The sequence below is a fragment of the Heterodontus francisci genome, chromosome 23, assembly GCF_036365525.1.
Source record: "Heterodontus francisci isolate sHetFra1 chromosome 23, sHetFra1.hap1, whole genome shotgun sequence".
In the NCBI taxonomy this organism is placed as follows: domain Eukaryota; kingdom Metazoa; phylum Chordata; class Chondrichthyes; order Heterodontiformes; family Heterodontidae; genus Heterodontus; species Heterodontus francisci.
This window is the reverse complement of record NC_090393.1, coordinates 54,038,248-54,057,046: the sequence shown is the minus strand read 5'-3', so window position 1 is coordinate 54,057,046 and position 18,799 is coordinate 54,038,248. Positions and strand designations below refer to the sequence as shown.

Sequence of the window (18,799 nt, the reverse complement as noted above, 5' to 3'; positions counted from 1 at the left end):
GGTTATGATAATGTAGCTTTCGACTTCAAGTGATACTTTTTGTGCTGAAAACAATACACGGATGTATCAGCAAACGGATGGAAAACTTGTGTTGCAAATTTTTATTAATGAGTAACTCACCATCTAAAATGAACCAGCCCGTAAAAGGTTATATTGTTACATTCTTTTGAACTCCATCGCACCTGCCTACAGCAAAGTGCACAAATATAGAGTGAACCAACACTTTATGTACCATTAAATGTCTTTTTTGGGCCTCCTTATCTCGAGAGACAATGGATACGCGCCTGGAGGTGGTCAGTGGTTTGTGAAGCAGCGCCTGGAGTGGCTATAAAGGCCAATTCTGGAGTGACAGGCTCTTCCACAGGTGCTGCAGAGAAATTTGTTTGTTGGGGCTGTTGCACAGTTGGCTCTCCCCTTGCGCCTCTGTCTTTTTTCCTGCCAACTACTAAGTCTCTTCGACTCGCCACAATTTAGCCCTGTCTTTATGGCTGCCCGCCAGCTCTGGCGAATGCTGGCAACTGACTCCCACGACTTGTGATCAATGTCACACGATTTCATGTCGCGTTTGCAGACGTCTTTATAACGGAGACATGGACGGCCGGTGGGTCTGATACCAGTGGCGAGCTCGCTGTACAATGTGTCTTTGGGGATCCTGCCATCTTCCATGCGGCTCACATGGCCAAGCCATCTCAAGCGCCGCTGACTCAGTAGTGTGTATAAGCTGGGGATGTTGGCCGCTTCAAGGACTTCTGTGTTGGAGATATAGTCCTGCCACCTGATGCCAAGTATTCTCCGAAGGCAGCGAAGATGGAATGAATTGAGACGTCGCTCTTGGCTGGCATACGTTGTCCAGGCCTCGCTGCCGTAGAGCAAGGTACTGAGGACACAGGCCTGATACACTCGGACTTTTGTGTTCCGTGTCAGTGCGCCATTTTCCCACACTCTCTTGGCCAGTCTGAACATAGCAGTGGAAGCCTTACCCATGCGCTTGTTGATTTCTGCATCTAGAGACAGGTTACTGGTGATAGTTGAGCCTAGGTAGGTGAACTCTTGAACCACTTCCAGAGCGTGGTCGCCAATATTGATGGATGGAGCATTTCTGACATCCTGCCCCATGATGTTCGTTTTCTTGAGGCTGATGACCATTAAATGTATTCTCAAATAAAATAAATGTATTCTCAAATAAAATAATGGATATCTTACATTATGAAAGCAGAGTTAATTGAAACAGTAGGCAATATACTGAAAGATAATTGTACGTGTTTAGAAACAAAAGTTGCCAAAATTACAACTAAAAAAGCAAAATAATAAAAAGATAGAAATGTAAAAGCGAGTAGAAATGGACAAAAATAAATGAAAAGCAAAATTTCTGATGCCAGAAATCTGAAAAAGCTGTCAACACTCAGCAGGTCAGGCAGCATCAGTTAAGAACAGACAACTGTTTTGGCTGCACAATGTTCAGCACCATTCACGACTCCTCAGATACTGAAGCTGATACTGTATCCAGATGCAGCAAGACCTGGACAACATCCAGGCTTGGACTAGTACGTGGCAAGATACATTTGTGCCACACAAGTGCCAGGCAATGATCATCTCAAACAAGAGAGAATCTAACCATCTCTCCTCAATGTTCAATGGCATTACCATTGTTGAATCCCCCACTAACATCCTGGGGGGTTACAATTGATCAGAAACTGAACTGGGACAGCCACATAAATGCTCTGGCTACGAGAGGAGGTCAGAGGCCAGGAATTCTGCAGCGAGAAACTCACCTCCTGTCTCCCTAGTGTCTGTTCACCATCTACAAGGCACAAGTCAGGAGTGTGATTGAACACTCTCCACTTGCCTGGATGGATGCAGCTCCAACAACACTGAAGAAACTTGATACCATCCAGGACAAAGCAGCTCACTTGATTGGCACCCCATCCACCACCTTCAACATTCACTCCTTTCACCACTGATGCAGTAGCAGCAGTGTGTACCATCTACAAGATGCAACGCACCAAGGCTCCTTCGACAGCAGCTTCCAAACATACGACCTCTACCAGCTCCAGGACAAGGGCAGCAGATGCTTGGGAACAACACCACCTGCTAGTTCCCCTCCAAGCCACACCATCCTGACTTGGAACTATATCGACGTTCCTTCGCTGTCACTGGGTCAAAATCCTGGAACTCCCTTCCTAATAGCACTGTTGGTGTACCTACACTCCAAGGACTGCAGCGGTTCAAGAAGGCAGCTCACCACCACCTTCTCAAGGGCAATTAGGAATGGGCAATAAATGCTAGCCTAGCCAGTGATGCCCATATCCCACAAAAGAATATATATATATAAATAAAAAAGACCCTTGCCAAAACTGGAAGATATTGCCAATGAACAGCATTTAAAAAGAAACAGAAAAAAGGGAAGATTGTGAAGAAAAATATAAGAAAATAGAATGACCTGCAAGTTGCTAAACTGGGAAATAGATGGTTAAATGGCAGAAGTATTATCATGAGATAATGGCAGCATAAGCAAAATCAAATCAATATACAAGACATGCAGAATGTGTAAGCAGCTGAAAAAGGTGGGGAAGTGGGATTGGTAGAAAGGAAAGCAAGAAAAACTAGCAGGTACCAGCAGTCTGGTAGGAAAGAAAAGCAGGTCACCAGCAAGACTGTAGACCACCATGGTTTTCCAACAGTAGGTCCCCACCCGAAGAACAACCCCAACTTATCTAGTCCATTCTGGCCTTTGTACTGTCTCCATTTCTAAAACCCAGGATCCAATATGCTTAAATAAAAGCAAAATACTGCAGTTGCTGGGAATCTGAAACAAAAACAAACACTCCTTCCAGGTGAAGCAGCAAATTACTTGTACTTCTTTAAATTTAGTATACTGTATTCACTGCTCACAATGCAGTCTCCTCTACATTGATGAGACCAAATGCAGATTGGCTAACCGCTTTGTTGAAACCTCCACTCAGTCTGAAAGCATGACCCCGAGCTTCCAGTTGTTTGCCATTTCAACACTCCCCCCCTGCTCTCATGCCAACATTTCTGAATTTGGCCTGCTCCAGTAAACATCAATGCAAGCTCGAGGAGCAGCACCTGATCTTTCGATTAGGCACTCTGCAGCCTTGAGAACTGAACATTGAGTTCAATAACTTCATAGCATGACTGGCCTTTTTAAAATATTTTAGTTTTTAATCATAGGCCTGCTTTTCATGTAGTCAGAGCTGCTCATTATTCCGATATTAACAGTTTCTCTGGACTAATGATTTGTCTTTCACCACAAGCACTAACACACGCTCTGCCTTTGTCACAGGACAGCCTTGTTATTTAATCTCTCCTGCCCTATCACTTTGTTCTCTTCCCCCGAAAGGTCGGCTCAGGTCTGCAAATGAAACCCGACCCAAGCCCAACAGAACCACATCCGACCCCGAGCTGGCACGAGTCCTTTGATTTTTTTCTCGCGTCTGACCCAACCATCAGTTAACCTACCTTCTGTTTTTCACTTTGTTGCTTATCTGCATAAGCTTAAAAAAAAAACTAACAAAACCACCTTTCAAGTCCAAAAAGTACATTACCATTGAAGCCTCTTACCAGCGGTGTTGATAGAGCATGCCCGACCCGGCCCGAATGCCAGACCCGGAAGTGCGACCCAACCCCGACACATGGCGGGTCCCGTCGGGCTCGGGTCGAATAGCCATGCTCTACTTCCCTCACTCCCCTCCCCTTGCTTAAAACCTAGTTCTTTTCTAACCTTGCCAGTTCTGATGAAAGGTCACAGATCTGAAACGTTAACTTTGCTTCTCTCTCCACAGATGCTGCCTGACCTGCTCAGTATTTCCAACACTTTTTGTTTTTGTTTCAGATTTCCAGCATCTGCAGTATTTTGCTTTTATTATTAATAGCCCTGCTAAAGGAATTTCTGCAGCTGAAGTGGGACAGGTTAAAACAGATGCCAGCTCCATCCTTCCTAAGACAGTTCACAATCAGGCATACACACAGTCACTGAGCTGAAATGTTAACTCTGCTTCTCTCTCCACAGATGCTGCCAGACTTGCTGAGTTTTTCCAGAATTTACTGTTTCAATCCACACACAGTAGATTCTCATCTAAAGTTCTGTCACCTCTCGGTACCACCTGAAGCTCAGCTTTGATACTTGTTTCTGGACCCAAATCTGCTCGTCACCCTGGCACCTTGGAATTTATAATCTTCATTACTTCACCAGTGCCTGGAAATTCTTCTGTGTATTATAGTTTATATACTCCTGCTGCTCACCTGTTTTCTTCATGGGTCCCAGTCCCTTATGGTACACTTTACGAGAGACCATCTGCACCACACACTAGCAATGCTGGAACTTCTGCTTTAAGGTGCAGGAGAGGTCAATATTGCTCTTTCAAAATGGGATTTACAAGCAACCATAAGGTAAGAGGCAGTCATCAGATCACTCGTCAGTCACCAAATTCAGATACTTGACATGTGATCGCTCCCCTCCTCTGTCATTGTGTGGGTAATCCAGGGTGACTCAGCCTCATTTTTCCACCCTCTTTGGGAAAGAGTCTGGCTTCTGCTTGGTGCTACATCTCAAAAGGCATGGCTGAGACATGACCAGAGGAGAACATAATGTGTAGACTGAGCCTCACTCTGTTGCCATGAGCAGAATGAGGATTTTTACGCCAAATTATTGGCTTATATTTTTGTTCAATTCATTGCTCCTTTACAAATACAATCTGTTATGTGATCTGTCCCGTGGTTTCACTGCTCTGCACAGAATACATTGTTATAACCCAGATTATAACCATGCTACATTGAAAAAATGACCACGATTAAATACAAATTGATGACAGCTTATTTTATAGTGTTATGAATACTACACAACAGAGCCTACATGAGGCACAAGCAGAATAAGGCAATATTAATGATATGTGCAAGTTACTTTACACATTAACTAATCTTCACAATTAAACATTTTGTAACATATATAACAAATATAAAAGTGAATTTTGATCACTTTATTTAATAGGCTTTGGAATACATTTGCAGCAGTCTGAATTCCTTTCCTCCTCTCCCTACCCCCCAAAAAGTTATAAGTTACACAGCAATTAACCTAAGTATTTAGAGGGCACAATATTGGAAAGGTTATGACCATTTTCTCAGTGACATGGCTACTGGTGACCATACATATGTAGGATTGCAGTCACCAACGTTTCTTTGTTCAATTCAGAGTCCGACTTAGAACTACGTTATGTAATAGTGAGAAATTGTAGATGCAACTTAATAGCAACATGATCAAAATCATAATCAATACATACTATTTCTGGCTATTTTTCCAAGGATGACAGTTAAGAATGTTCGAAAACTACTGTTGGTGAATGAAGTCCTGGGAATTTTAGTTAATGTCAGACACAAGCAAAACGACCATGATTGACTAAACACATACACCACGTTGTGCACAACCTAATGAACATGTGGACTATGCAAAAGATCCAAAATCTACCAACAACTGCTTGTTCAGCATGCGCAAGTGATTGTTTGCATATTTTTTTAAATTAGGGATCACTTGACAGAGACTGTGGTTCACTTCTAAATGACGAGCTATAAAGAAATCTCTGTCTAACTTTTAGCATATATAAACAGTGGAAAAAGATGCTTTGCAGTAATTTTCCTGATCAAGACCAAGATGCAATGCAAACAACAACAGAAATAAAAGCCAGGCAGAAGATTCAACACAATTTGCTGCTAGGAGAGGAGGTGGGAGCCACAACTTAGCCCACATTAATGTTCCTTGTTTTCAGATCTTTACATACATAGGATCTACTGAAATTGTGCAATTTCTTTTAACGTCAGAACACCAGTCAGCATGTTACATATGTGGTACGAATAGGTCTTTACACAATTCCTATAAACATTATTGCAACAAGATAATCAATGTCATGGCTCATTCAATTTCTGTACAAAGGTTGCCTGGTGATAACCAAGTGAGATCTTTATATCAGATCCCACTAAGCAAAACCATTTGTATTAATTTACACAGTGTGTTAATCAACTAATACTTAACATATATTCCATTAGCCGACATCAGTTGTAAGGGCTCCAGTTACAATCCTGGAATCTCACTCACTGCCTCTTGGCGCTCTCAGATATCACACAACATAACAGTGAACTAGAGAAACTCAAAACTACCAGGCAATTAAGCCAGTGAGTCTGATAATCACCTGTATCCTTTGCATGCACCTTGGAATGTCAGTCTTATTCATTCCATTTATAATTTTAGAAGTACAAGAAGAGAATACATTACAAAGTGAAACAGGTTTTTTTTTTAATTTCATGACTAAGTTGTGCAAATCTTAGGAGGGAAGGATGATATTTTGAAATGACACATGGAGAAATGAGATAAAGTTACTTGTACCTTTATTATGTTTGAACCAGCAAACAAAAAGGTGGGGCGTTGATACTTTTTTCTTCCAGCCAATATCATTAACCAAGGACCTGAATCAAACACTGATTTCAAAATAGCTTGAACCTTGTATCCTAACTGTCCTACTTAAAATAATTTTATTTAAATATATGTAATAAATACTACAAATCTGGATCACAAGTGAGCAAAGTTTCTAAAACAATTTGAGAATCAGTGTTTAAAATTAATTGTCACATATCTGAGCCCAGCTCTGCACACTGCTTGTCTGAAATATGATTGGCTAATGACTCGATGATGTCTAGAAGCAGTGCTTGACTTAGGGATCGTAGGTTGGGCAACTTGGAGACCTTAGGGAAGAAAAAAAATGGATTTAAGAAATTAGGAAACAAGAGGGGTACATAGCAAGATTTTAAACTGAATTATCTTTTTAGCAAGATCTGGAAAGACTCACTACTGAACTTCTGTCCCATCTGAATCTCTTGTAGCAATGAAGGACAACAGATAATATCTCTCACGCTGTATTGCTGTGATACAGCAAGTGCCAGAGTAACAGAAACATACAATGATCCAATACCAAAATAGGTTTCATGAGCCCTTCACACTACATCTCACCAACCCCCCAAAAAACTCTGATCTGTCAATATATTTGAAAGTGGGGAGTGGGAGAAGCAGGAATACAAATGCCCATTAACACTGAATATTCATTAGGTATTGCAAACAATCAAAAAAACACAAGATATTTGAATGCCAATGAGCTTTTATGAAACACTGAATCGTATAAATTAAAAATCCTACATACGCAGACATAATTTCCTCATCCAGACCCAAGTGCTCAGGGGAACGGATGTGGAAGTTGACTTGTAGAAGAGCATAAATCCATTACAATTTATACACCTCCAGTGAATTAATCTATCTTTTGTCTCATTCATTTTTTAAGTACAATATATCTATGGGTACTTCCCCAAAAGCTGTCCAACGAGGGACCAAAACAGAGTCCCAGAGGGTACTGTCAAACTGTCTGAAACGGCAGCCAAGTGCAAAACATAATATTTGGTGACTAAACAGATTACAGCTAGCTGCTTTGCAGGTGTCTTCTTAGGCAATACGATTAAAAGTCAGCCATGCTTTGCCTGCAGATTTTGCTGCAAGATTCCCTTTCCCTTTGTTATGAATATCAGCTGACATATTTGACTAATTATTTTGCTAATCTTTATTTTGTAGTAAGTTTACATGTGCCCATTGGAGATTCTTGTTTCTACCTGACAGCATGCCACCGAATTAGTAAACGAGACCCTCAAACTGGTTTGGAGAATTATTTGTAGAGTTTGTCCAAGCACAGTGGTTTGCTGATTGATCCAGCTTAAAGACATTTTTGCCCTATTCCAAAAGCACTGGCGATGGGATTAGAATGTTATGATCACCTTCTGACTTTAAGGCTGATGTTCTGCATTTTCTTTGGAACCTTTAGTAGAAAACTACACACAGCAAAGTCAAAGGTGACTGGTTGGTATCAGTTACAAGTAGAAGCAAGAAAATATTGCCTGCAAATTAAGCGCAGATGTGTTTTTCTATTTTTCTTCTCACTCATGAACACCTATAGAAGTGGTATCAATGCAAATGAAGAAACTAAGGAGAGATGCTTTATGGATACTGTATAAAGAGGAAAGTCATACATCAGGATGTACCTTGCTTGTAAGATAAAGAATTTCTGCAAATATCTTAACAATCCTTTAATGATTGTTCACTATGGACCACTAATCATGAAATATGAAGGAATTTGAATCATGACTTGGTGCAGAAAAAATGAACCAGCAATACTCAGGATTATGACCAAACTAGCAAATGTTCAAATTTCAGACAAATTCTTGCCAAGTCAAACTTTAAGAAAACCTTCAATTTTCAAACAAAACATCGTTCTTGAGCAACCTCTAGTTTCATATGAATTGCATCCAAATTATTTTAAATAAAAAAAGTAAAGCATTCATGAAACTGTTCATGAGTCTGGCATCATGATGACAGCTAAGTAACTTTGTGTAATATTTTATGCAGTATATAAAGCAGAACAAAAATCCTTCAGATACTGACAGGTTAGTGTGAATCCCTCAAATCGTTTATTGTTAGGAGGGGTTCAATTTGAGGAATATACAGAGCTATAGAATAAAAATGTTAGAGAGAATCTAATAGCTCACTGGTGCAGCAAAAATGGTGTCACCTGCATGACAGAATGGTGGTGCGTGAATTCCTGCTTAGCACCCACCCTTCAGGAAAGTAGGAGTGCAAGTCTACAGCTGCATTTAGAGTCATCACACGTATATGAATTTTTATAGAGATTCAATGCAGTATTTTAAGAATAAGACAACAATGGTTGGTTATTTTGTTTGGTGTCATTTTAGTTTCAAAAATGGCCATTTGTGCCTGCTAAGGTTCTGCAATTATTAATTTAATTTAACTGAAAAACAACAAAAACAATTCTGTAAGCTTCAAAGCATTACAAAATTTGCAATATCTTTATTACATAGAATCTGTTTAACAAGGCATAATGTGTATTCACAACACAACAATGTGAATGACTGAACAGCATCAGAAATCAGTGCCAGGATGTTAAACTGAACTTCTGCGGCCAACAACCTGTACTTATATTGCACCTTTAATGTAGGTAAAACTACCCATAGCGCTTCACAGGAGTATTATTAAACAGAATTTGATACCAAACCACATAAGGAGATATTAGCACAGCTGATCAAAAGCTTGCTCAAAGAGGTGGGTTTTAAGAAGTGTCTTAAAAGGAGGAAAGAGCTGGAGGTAGACAGGTGACGAGGTTTAGGGAGGGAATTCCAGAGTTTAGGGTGTAGGTAGCTGAAGGCATGGCTGCCAATGGTGGAATGATGAAAATAGGTGGCCTGAATTGAATGAGTGCAGAGATCTCAGAGGGTTGTAGAGCTGAACGTTGTTACAGAGATAGGGAGGGGTGAGGCCATGGAGAAATTTCAAAACCAGGATGACAATTTTTAAACTGAGGCATTGGGGTAAGGGCAGCAGAGTTTTGGATGAACTCAAGTTTATGGAGGGTGGAAAATGGGAAGCTGACCAGAAGTGTACTAGAATAGTCAAGTCTAGAGGTATCAAAGCTTGGATGATGGTTTCAGCAGATGAGCTAAGACAGGGGAAGAGTCAGGCGACGTTACAGAGTAGGCAGTCTTGCTGATACAGATCTGTGGTCAGACGCACATCTCACGGTCAAATACAACACTGAGGTTGTGAATAGTCTCATTCAGCCACAGTTGCTGGGAGAGGGATGGAGTCAGTGGTTAGGGAAGAGAGTTTGTGGCGGGGACCAATGACAACGGCTTTGGTCTTCCAATATTTAGTTGGAGGAAATTTCTGCTCATCAAATACCGGATGTTGGACAAGCAGTGTCACAAATCAGCAGTGGTGGCAGGGTCAGGAGAGGTGATGGTGAGGTAGAGCTGGGTGTTGTCAGCATACATGTGGGACCTGATGTGCTTTTGGATGATGCTGCTGATGGGCAACATGCGGATGAGAAATGGAAGGAGGCTAAGGTTAGATCCTATGGGATCCCGTGGGAGTAGGAAGAGAAGTAATTGTAGATGACTTTCCAGCTATGACTGTTTAGGTAAAAATGGAATCAGGCAAGGGCAGTCCTCCTAGGGTTGAAGCATTAGAGGAGGATGGTGAGGTCAAACATATCAAAGGCTACAGAGAGGTCATGAGGAGGGATAGCTACCATAGTCACATAGGATGTCATTTGTCACTTTGATTACGGCCATTTCAATAGTGTTGCAGGGTCAGAAACCTGATTGGATGGATTCAAACATGGTGTTGCAGGAAAGATGGGTATCGATTTGGAACACATTCAAGGACTTTGGACAGGAAAGGGAGTTTGGAGTTGGGCTGCAGTTTGCAAGGATAGAGGGGTCAAGTGTGGCTTTGAGACTCTCAATAGCACAGATAATGTATAATCTACATAGCACAGACACATTATCCTTCTTTTTGTGGAGTAAAACAGAAGGTTTTTAGAACGTTCTCTCTACCCAACCATCTAACCTCAAATCTTCCCAACATGCTCAACATTCTCAGATTTCTAGAATACCTTTCTTGCTCTTATTCCCAACCCACAAAACACTTGATCCAAGAAATAAGCATCCTAGAGCAAGGACACTAATTTGCCTCTGAGTTAAGGAACAAAAAGGAGATTAAATATATTATGTCCTTGGCCTCCGACAACTTATTTCATTTTACAAAAAACAGCTGTGCTTTGGTGGAGTAGGCTGCTAAGCTGGCAACCAAGTTCAGCACACCCTGCAGTTGAAATACTTCTGCTGGAAAACTGCACAGCATTTTCAGTGACACAGCGAACAAACAAATAAACAATACATAGAAAATGTGTTTCATTTGATAGGAAAGAATAGGATGGAACATCTGCAGCAATATGGTTATACATGCAAGTTTCATTCATCAGTTTCTGTAGGACTACAGAGATGGCAAAGAGCTCAGAGATACAATAAAAGCAAAAGATCTGTAGATGCTAGAAATCTGAAATAAAAACTGAAAGCGCTGGGAATACAAAGTAGGTCTGGCAGCATCTGTGGAGAAACAGAGTTAACGTTTCATGTGTGACCTTTTGTTCTCATGGAAGGTTACAGACCTGAAACGTTAACTCTGTTTCTCTCTCCAGATGCTGCCAGACCTGATGTGTATTTTCATCACTTTCTGTTTTTAGCTGATACAGTTTTCCCTGTGACAAGACACAATGCTGTAAAAATCAAAGTACTTTGGCTTAAAACATTTAAAGGTTTAAATCAACAGGCAAACACCCCAGAAACAGGTATAATTTTTTTTAAAGCATAATATAGTTTAGCCGTCAAAAATTTAGAGATGGCCTGGTCATGAAAAAACACGTTTGTGTTGAAGTGTTTAGTTTTTATAATTTACGTTTCATTTCACATTAAAGTGCAAATGTCATATCATGCAATACCGACTAGCAGAGATATCTATAATACATTTTCATCAAACTAATCCAATGATGTCCTCTGATCAAGAATTAAGACAAAAAGAAAACTGATGAAAGTCCAGTGTTCGTAAAACTCTTGTGCTCAATACAGTTGCATACTTGCACCGTGTTTTTAGCACATTCTCAAATGCATTGCTTCACTAACTTCAAATTTTCCCAAAAAAACTGTAAATATCCTAGTTAACGCCAAATGATCACATCTTAATGTCAAAATGTTGCAGTATTTCATAATAGTGGAAAGCACATCTATACTAATTCCACCCTTATATTTGACACATCAAAATCAGTCATACTGTGACATTTTTACTGCTAAATGAATTACTCATTTCACAATTCATGCGCCCACTTTCTCAAAGCATTTTGTCTTGGGCGCAGATTCAAACGATCAGCACACTAAACCCCAAGAATAATGTTGGCTTTACTACAAAGCTCAATCATTAACAAAACCATCAACCAAAACAGCCTGTGCTGTAAGCTTTCACAGCTGCATACTGTGACATAATTGGTCACTTGATTGGTATGCCAGTGTGCCAGCAGAAAATCCATTTGACAATTTAAATAAAACGTCTAAATTCCCCAATATTAACACAATCAGGGTATGGTTCAAACCAGATATCCGTGGTGCCTAACAATATGGGCAATGCAGTGTTAAGAGTCTTTGATGTCTCCTCTCCATACAGGATAATGAACACAAGTAGGCCAGGGTTCTAATGTACTGCCATAGTGCACTAGTACTCCAACTCCTGCAAACTGGCAAATTTCTATTTCAGCTCAAACTATCTGGGAGACAGACCAAAGGTGAGGCATTTATACAGGGGCAAAGGAGAAAAATTAACAAGATTGATACACATTTATGACTACACAATTACAGAGTACTGGTGGAATAGAAGTGGTCACTGGTAGTTCTGAGCTGGGTACAAAGCATTGGGGACTTTTCTACAGGAAGGAAAACATGTGGGGGAATAACTGGTTCCTTACTGTTATGTTTAGACCTGATCTGGGTTAGAAGCAATTCCAACAACAGGACACTCCAATGTGAATTGTTTTATTGCACATCTATTAGGTGGTTATCAAAGTCAAGATCACTAGTTACGGAAAACCTGGATGAAGTCTTTGGTTGGTTTCAATAACGTTGAGAAAGCTGCCACAAGGCATTAACTGATACCAGACCCCAAATAATGTTAAATTAATACAGCCAAACATCTTTGTTACTTTACTCAGTAAATTAATAGGGATGTTTGTGATCCAGTACACAATCATTTTTGCTAATCGTAAATGCCTTTACTTTGTCCCCCTAGGCCATACTCCAACTGCACACAAAAGCAGGGAGGAAACTCGCCTTCGGCCAGTATTGCTTTGAAACAGCTGCTTGAAGATGTGTTTGAGCAGCCCAAGTGCTACTCTCACCCTAGATTATCTTTCCTCCACACGAGGGCAGCTGAGTCGGGAGCAAATTGAATATGAGAATCTTGAAGTTGATTCAAATAGGGCACTGAAGCCAGTGCAACCGGATGAGGATGACGATGTGTGAAAAAGAACTCAGGCCGCAGGGCTCTGGATCAGCTGAAGTTAGACACAAAGAGAGGGCATGGACCACACTGGAGAAAGCAATCCTTGAGCTGATGAAGGTGTGGACTTTACAGTGGAGTGGGAAAAGGTGTGGGGGGGGGGGGGGGGGGGGGGGTGCAGGGAGACATGCAGGCAACACCTGGTTTCTGAAGATGGTAGTGTTGACAGATTAGACCTGGAGTAAAATGTTCAGTGTCAAAGAGAATGTTGAGATTGTGCATAACTGGACTCAAACCATGCAGCTACGGATATTTAGGGGTATCAGTGCGAGAAGCACATAGTTTTGCCAATGTTGAGCTGTAGGAAGTTTCAACAATAGATGCTGGGCAGGCAGTCAGACAAGCACAGCAGGAATAGGGAGGGGGAAGAAAACAAACTCAAAACCATATTGTTAACACAAGGTAAACTACATAGCAACCATAACAGTATCTGATTTTTCTGAACTCATTGTAACTTTTCTATTCCAGATTTGTCCAAGAAAGCAGATCTCAATCTGACCAGAAATGAAGGATAGCCTCTTTACTGTTGAAGCCAAGATGGTATAAAAGGACAACAGACTCCCACAGAGCCAAACAGGATCCTACCTACCTTGGTGAAATGATGTACAATAATGTGGAGGCAGTGTTTCTTCATGTCCAAAGCCTGTGTCTTATCAGCTGCTTCCAGAATCTGAAGTGACAGGGAAATGGTTTAAATTAATTAGCACCAGGATTTGTAATTTTACTGACTGATAAACCTGTTTTTACATAATGCCTTAATGTAGAAAAAACATTCATAGCTCTTCACAGCATGATTAAAAAATGGACAGGGTTAAAGAAAGAGATAAAAGGAGGGATGACCAATAGGTTGGTTTAAAGTAGTGGGCTTTAAGGAGTGTCTTAAAAGGAGGTGGAGAAGCGAATGAGTTTAGAGAGGGAATTCCAAAGCAGAAGACCCGAGTAGCTGAAGGCAGTCACCAATGTGGCTTAAAGGCAGAGGGGGGAATACACAAGAGGGCGGAATCAAAAGACAGTTTGGAGGGCTGTTGTAGGCCTAGCCGTGGGAGTGTTGAGGCCATAAAGGCATTTAAACAGGGAAGATAATTACAAATTTGAGACACTGGAGAACTGAGAGTCAATGTAGATCAGCAGGATGGGAAGACAGTAAGCAGGACAGGATATGGGCAGCTGTGTTTTGGAAGATCTGACTTTTACACAGGATGAGAGGCTGGCATTAGAGCATTGTAACTAGTTGTCTAGAGGTGACAAAGGTAGGGGTTTCAGCAGTCGATGGGCTGAGATAGGGATGGGGTAGAGATGGGTGAAGTGGAAGTAGTTAGCCTTTGTGACAAAGGATACAGAGTTGGAAGTGGAGCTTGGGAGTCAAATAGGATGCCAAGGTTATGAGCAGTCTCGTTCAGCCAGAGCCTGCAGCTGGCGAAGTGGATGATATCAGTGACAAGAATTTGGAGTTTTTGGCAGGGGCTGACAATGATGGCTTCCATCTTGCCAATGTTTAGATGGAGGAAGGTATAGTTCCTCCAAATCTGATTTTTGGATAAGCAGTCTAACAAAAGTGGAAGTGTGGAGAAAGATGATGGAGGTAGTACTGGATGGCATCAACATCTGGTCAAGGGGCAGAAATAATAGAGGAGGCGGTTTAGAGATAGATCCTTGCAGGTCTCCAGAGGTCATGAGGAGAGACTGGAAGAGAAACTATTACTCTGGGATACAACTGGACAGGTAAGAGAAAAGAGTGAAACCAAGCAAGAGCAGTCACACTGAACTGGGCAATGGAGTGGAGGCTTTAGATGAGATGATGTGGTCACTCATGTCAAAGACCACAGAGAGGTAAAGAAGGGTCAAAGCACCACAGTCTGAGTCATAGAAAATATCATTTATGACTATGGTTAGGGCTGTTTTAGTGCTGTGGCAAAGGTGGAAACTTGATTGGAGAGATTCAAACAGGGACTTGCAGGGGGATGGGTAGAATTTTAGGAGGCAACATGTTCAAGGACTTCTGAAGAAAAGGAGATTGGAGAATGATCTGTAGTTTAGATAGACAGAGAGGTAGAGGGTGCATGTTTTGAGGAAGGGAGTGATGATAGCTGTTTTGGAAGGGTGGGAGAAAAGAACTTTAGGACAAGAAACACTAGCTGGCATAGATGTCAGGAAGGAAAACTGAAAGATCAGCAGTTCAACAGGAATTAAGAATAAACGAGTTTCATAGACAAGATGTGTTCGACAATGAAAGAAGAGATGGGAAAGATGCTAGTCGGAGACACAAATGACTATTTTTCTCCTAAATAAAGGCACATACATGTTCCAAATTACATACCATCTCAGCTGGTTAACAGCAATGGCCAAGTACACTGTTAATTTGTAACATTCTCAACAGGAATATTCAGTGAAAATATAATTTGAAATATGTACGATAGTCTGATCAGTTCATGATGGAACATTTGCAGTGAAAACAGAAAAGACAAGTCACCTGCAGAACATTTTCCACTGTAACATTCATCTCCAGGTTCTGCTTACAATATGCTTGCAGTCTGTTGTTTGTGAAGCCATAATAATAAGGTGCTGAAAACAAATATCTGTCAGAGATAAGTCAAAGAAATCTGTCTCAGTGAATATGGAATTAATGGCTGTACAAATTTTACTCAAAGTCGCATGCATAGTGAAAAGAGCCATTCCTGCTACTTCATTACACAAGTAAAGTAGCTGGAAGGTTCACAGGTGTATATTCACCACTGTTCTTTCCCTTGTGCCCTGCAATACATGCTGAAAGCAATTACCCAATTTAGTTTTCCTCATATGTCCATCTTCCCTCTGTCCCCCAACCCCTCATGTGCCATTCTCCCTCAGAGGCCTCCACTAAGAGCTTTCTATAATCAGCAGTTTGGAGAGGCAAAGGAATGGTCTGGATAACCCACCCTTCCATGTCATCTCCTCTGTGCAGGATATCTGTTTACCACCTCTCCTCCCTCAGATACAGCAGTTCAAATTGAGATTTCACTGTACAGGGAATTCAAAAGTATTCTTTTCTTTTCAGCACCTATCCTAGGACCACCTGTGAGAGTTTACAGTCACTTCAGAAGCAGTGTCACAAGTAGCATTCCAGCAATATTCAACTCAGCAAATACATTTTGCAACATACTTCCATTTATAAATTCAGCAAGTAGCAGTCACAGGATGGCAATCCCAGAATATTTTAAACAAAAGCTTACACAGACTGGGATAATAAAGGAGCTTTTACCTCAACGGTATTTCTACTTTCTGTTTTAACTTATTTGTACCATTTGTTCATACACCAGCTGTTAGTTTAATTAGTTTCTACTGATCCGGATGGCCATCATTGAAAGTGAAACTGCACAAGACAGTTAGGTTCACATGTCTACAATGCATTTTCAAATCCTCCTCTTTTAGTTCTTATTTTTCAAATATTCTCAACTTTCTATCATATTTCCCAGTCAAAGAGGAAGAAGTTATACTGCTCCCAAGATGGTCCAAGGTGATTCACATCCCAGTTTTCACTTGAATTTTCCCCACGTTCCTTTGAAAAAACAACTAGCCTCCACTAGTTCCATCCACTGAGAACATGATTAGAACTGAGAGTTTTGCGTGCGATGAACTACAGTTGTGAACCTGTGCATTACTACTCACAGTATAACATGATAGAGTATTAGTTCACAGTTCTACCATTTTGTTCAGAAGTGCAAGGCTAATAGGGAAAAGGTGGCAATGCTGCTGTCTAAATAAGTCACGTGCTAAGGAAGGATACAGTGAATCCTCTGGAGGCATGTTGACTTCACCGTAGTACACATAGCGAAGGAGTGACTCGAAAGCTTGTCGACTTGGCACCATTTCACCAATGGAGATATTAACCTGCCCATCTTCAGGCATGAAAGATCGGAACATAGCTTCAAAATAACTAAGAAATATCACAGACAAAAACCAATAATCAAAACAAGATCACATTGATGTACATTTACTGTCAGATCAAAATCTCTAATACTATAAATTTTATCAAAACCAACCTGCGACAGAATGGTGTTTTAACTTGCTAATGTTTATAAAAGAAACCTTAATGTTGCAACTCTATCATTAAATCTGCCAAATGAGAAACAGAATTAAAATTAAAATGGCCTATTTTGATGCAACTTAATTAAACCCGAACTGCCAATGTTAGATGCACTTTAACAGTGCTTTTCTTAATATTTGCAGTCCACCCAACCCAGCTTTCCTCAGGGACATGGTACACACGGAGATGATACACCTTGTTATTGTGACTGCCAGTGTTCTCGACCTCAAGACAGCATGGACAGGTGGCAGAATCAGATGTGCCCAGGGACAGCATCGCAACCATGTTTTAAAATTTGGTTGAAAATAATTTTCAGAAGCAAAATCTCTGATACTGGTAGACAAGTTATTTTAGGGAGGTTGGGGATACCATTAACAGCTTTTATGCCTCATATTTTAAGACTTTTGAGAGAATAACTGAAAACCACATTTTTTATTAACACTAGCAGATCTCTTTTGCTCATGAATCTGTTTCGACTGAACTCCACCTTCTCACTGCTGCTGCTTGGCCAGCTTAGCAGCGCATTACTGGAAATGAACTGAGGTTCAGGCCAAGACCATTACTCCCCAGTAACAAACAGTACATTGTTATCCAATAGGGTTAATTTCTTGAGGTTCATGCATTTTAAAAAAAGTTTTTAAAAAATGAAATATTAAAAAAATCTGCACCATTTATGCACCCATTTATATAATCTATGCCTCTCCACCACCCCAAATTACAGAAATTAATCAGCGTCCCGCAACTACCTCAGTCATGGTCCGTCATCATACCACATTGGTGGTGTAGAGACAATTCTACATTTGGGATACAATAGAGGGGGCCTTTCTCTGAATTTATGGCGTAGTGGTATTGCCACTGGACTAGCAACCCAGAGTATTTCTCTGGGGTCATGGGTTCAAATCCCACCACAGCAGAAGGTGGAAATTGAATTCAATTAATAAATCTGGAATTAAAAGCTAGTCTAATGATGGCCATGAAACCACTGTCGATTGTTGTAAAAACCCATCTGGGTCACTAATGTCCTTTAGGGAAGGAAATATGGTTGACTTTTAAACGCCCTCTGACATGGCCTAGCAAGCCACTTAGTTGTATCTAACCGCTACGGTCAATAAAACGAAATAAAACCGCATGGACCACCCGGCATCGATCTACACACCGCATAGGACAATGGCAAACCCAGCCACGTCTGCCCTTCAAAGCCCTCCTTACTAACATCTAGGGGCTTGTGCCAAAGTTGGGAGAGCTGTCCCACAGACTATTTAAGCAACAGCCTGACATAGTCATACTCAAGGAATCATACCTGACAGACAATGTCCCAGACACTACCATCCCCGGGTATGTCCTGTCCCACCGGCAGGACAGACCCAGCATAGGTGGATGCACAGTGGTATACAGTCGGGAGGGAGTTGTCCTGCGAGTCCTCAACATCGACCCCGGACCCATGAAGTCTCATGGCATCAGGTCAAACATGGGCAAGGAAACCTCCTGCTGATTATCACCTACGACCCTCCCTCAGCTGATGAATCAGTACACCTCCATGTTGAACACCACTTGGGAGGAAGCACTGAGGGTGGCAAGGGCACAGAAGGTACTCTGGGTGGGGGACTTCAATGTCCATCACCAAGAGTGGCTCGGTAGCACAACTACTGACCAAGCTGGCTGAGTCCTAAAGGACATAGCTGCTAGACTGGGTATGCGGTAGGTGGTGAAAGAACCAACAAGAGGAAAAAACA

At 41.1% G+C, this 18,799-nt stretch overlaps 2 protein-coding genes across 3 annotated transcripts in view; one reads left to right on the top strand and one right to left on the bottom strand.

The window, feature by feature from the left end:
• The window catches only part of sirt4 (sirtuin 4), a 74,027-nt gene extending 60,537 nt beyond the window's left edge, over nucleotides 1-13,490 (top strand). Inside the window, exon 4 of the mRNA XM_068055308.1 lies at nucleotides 13,472-13,490. The gene's annotated coding sequence lies outside the window, so the exon portion shown is untranslated. The remainder of the gene's footprint in view (nucleotides 1-13,471) is intronic.
• The window catches only part of lztr1 (leucine zipper like post translational regulator 1), a 340,836-nt gene continuing 326,859 nt past the window's right edge, over nucleotides 4,823-18,799 (bottom strand). For both annotated transcript variants that reach the window (XM_068055296.1, XM_068055295.1), the window contains exons 18-21: nucleotides 16,767-16,916; nucleotides 15,474-15,579; nucleotides 13,593-13,673; nucleotides 4,823-6,750 (exon numbers count right to left, since the gene is read on the bottom strand). In XM_068055296.1, coding sequence (XP_067911397.1) covers nucleotides 6,634-6,750; nucleotides 13,593-13,673; nucleotides 15,474-15,579; nucleotides 16,767-16,916 — 454 coding nt within the window. In that variant the 3' untranslated portion in view covers nucleotides 4,823-6,633. The remainder of the gene's footprint in view (nucleotides 6,751-13,592; nucleotides 13,674-15,473; nucleotides 15,580-16,766; nucleotides 16,917-18,799) is intronic.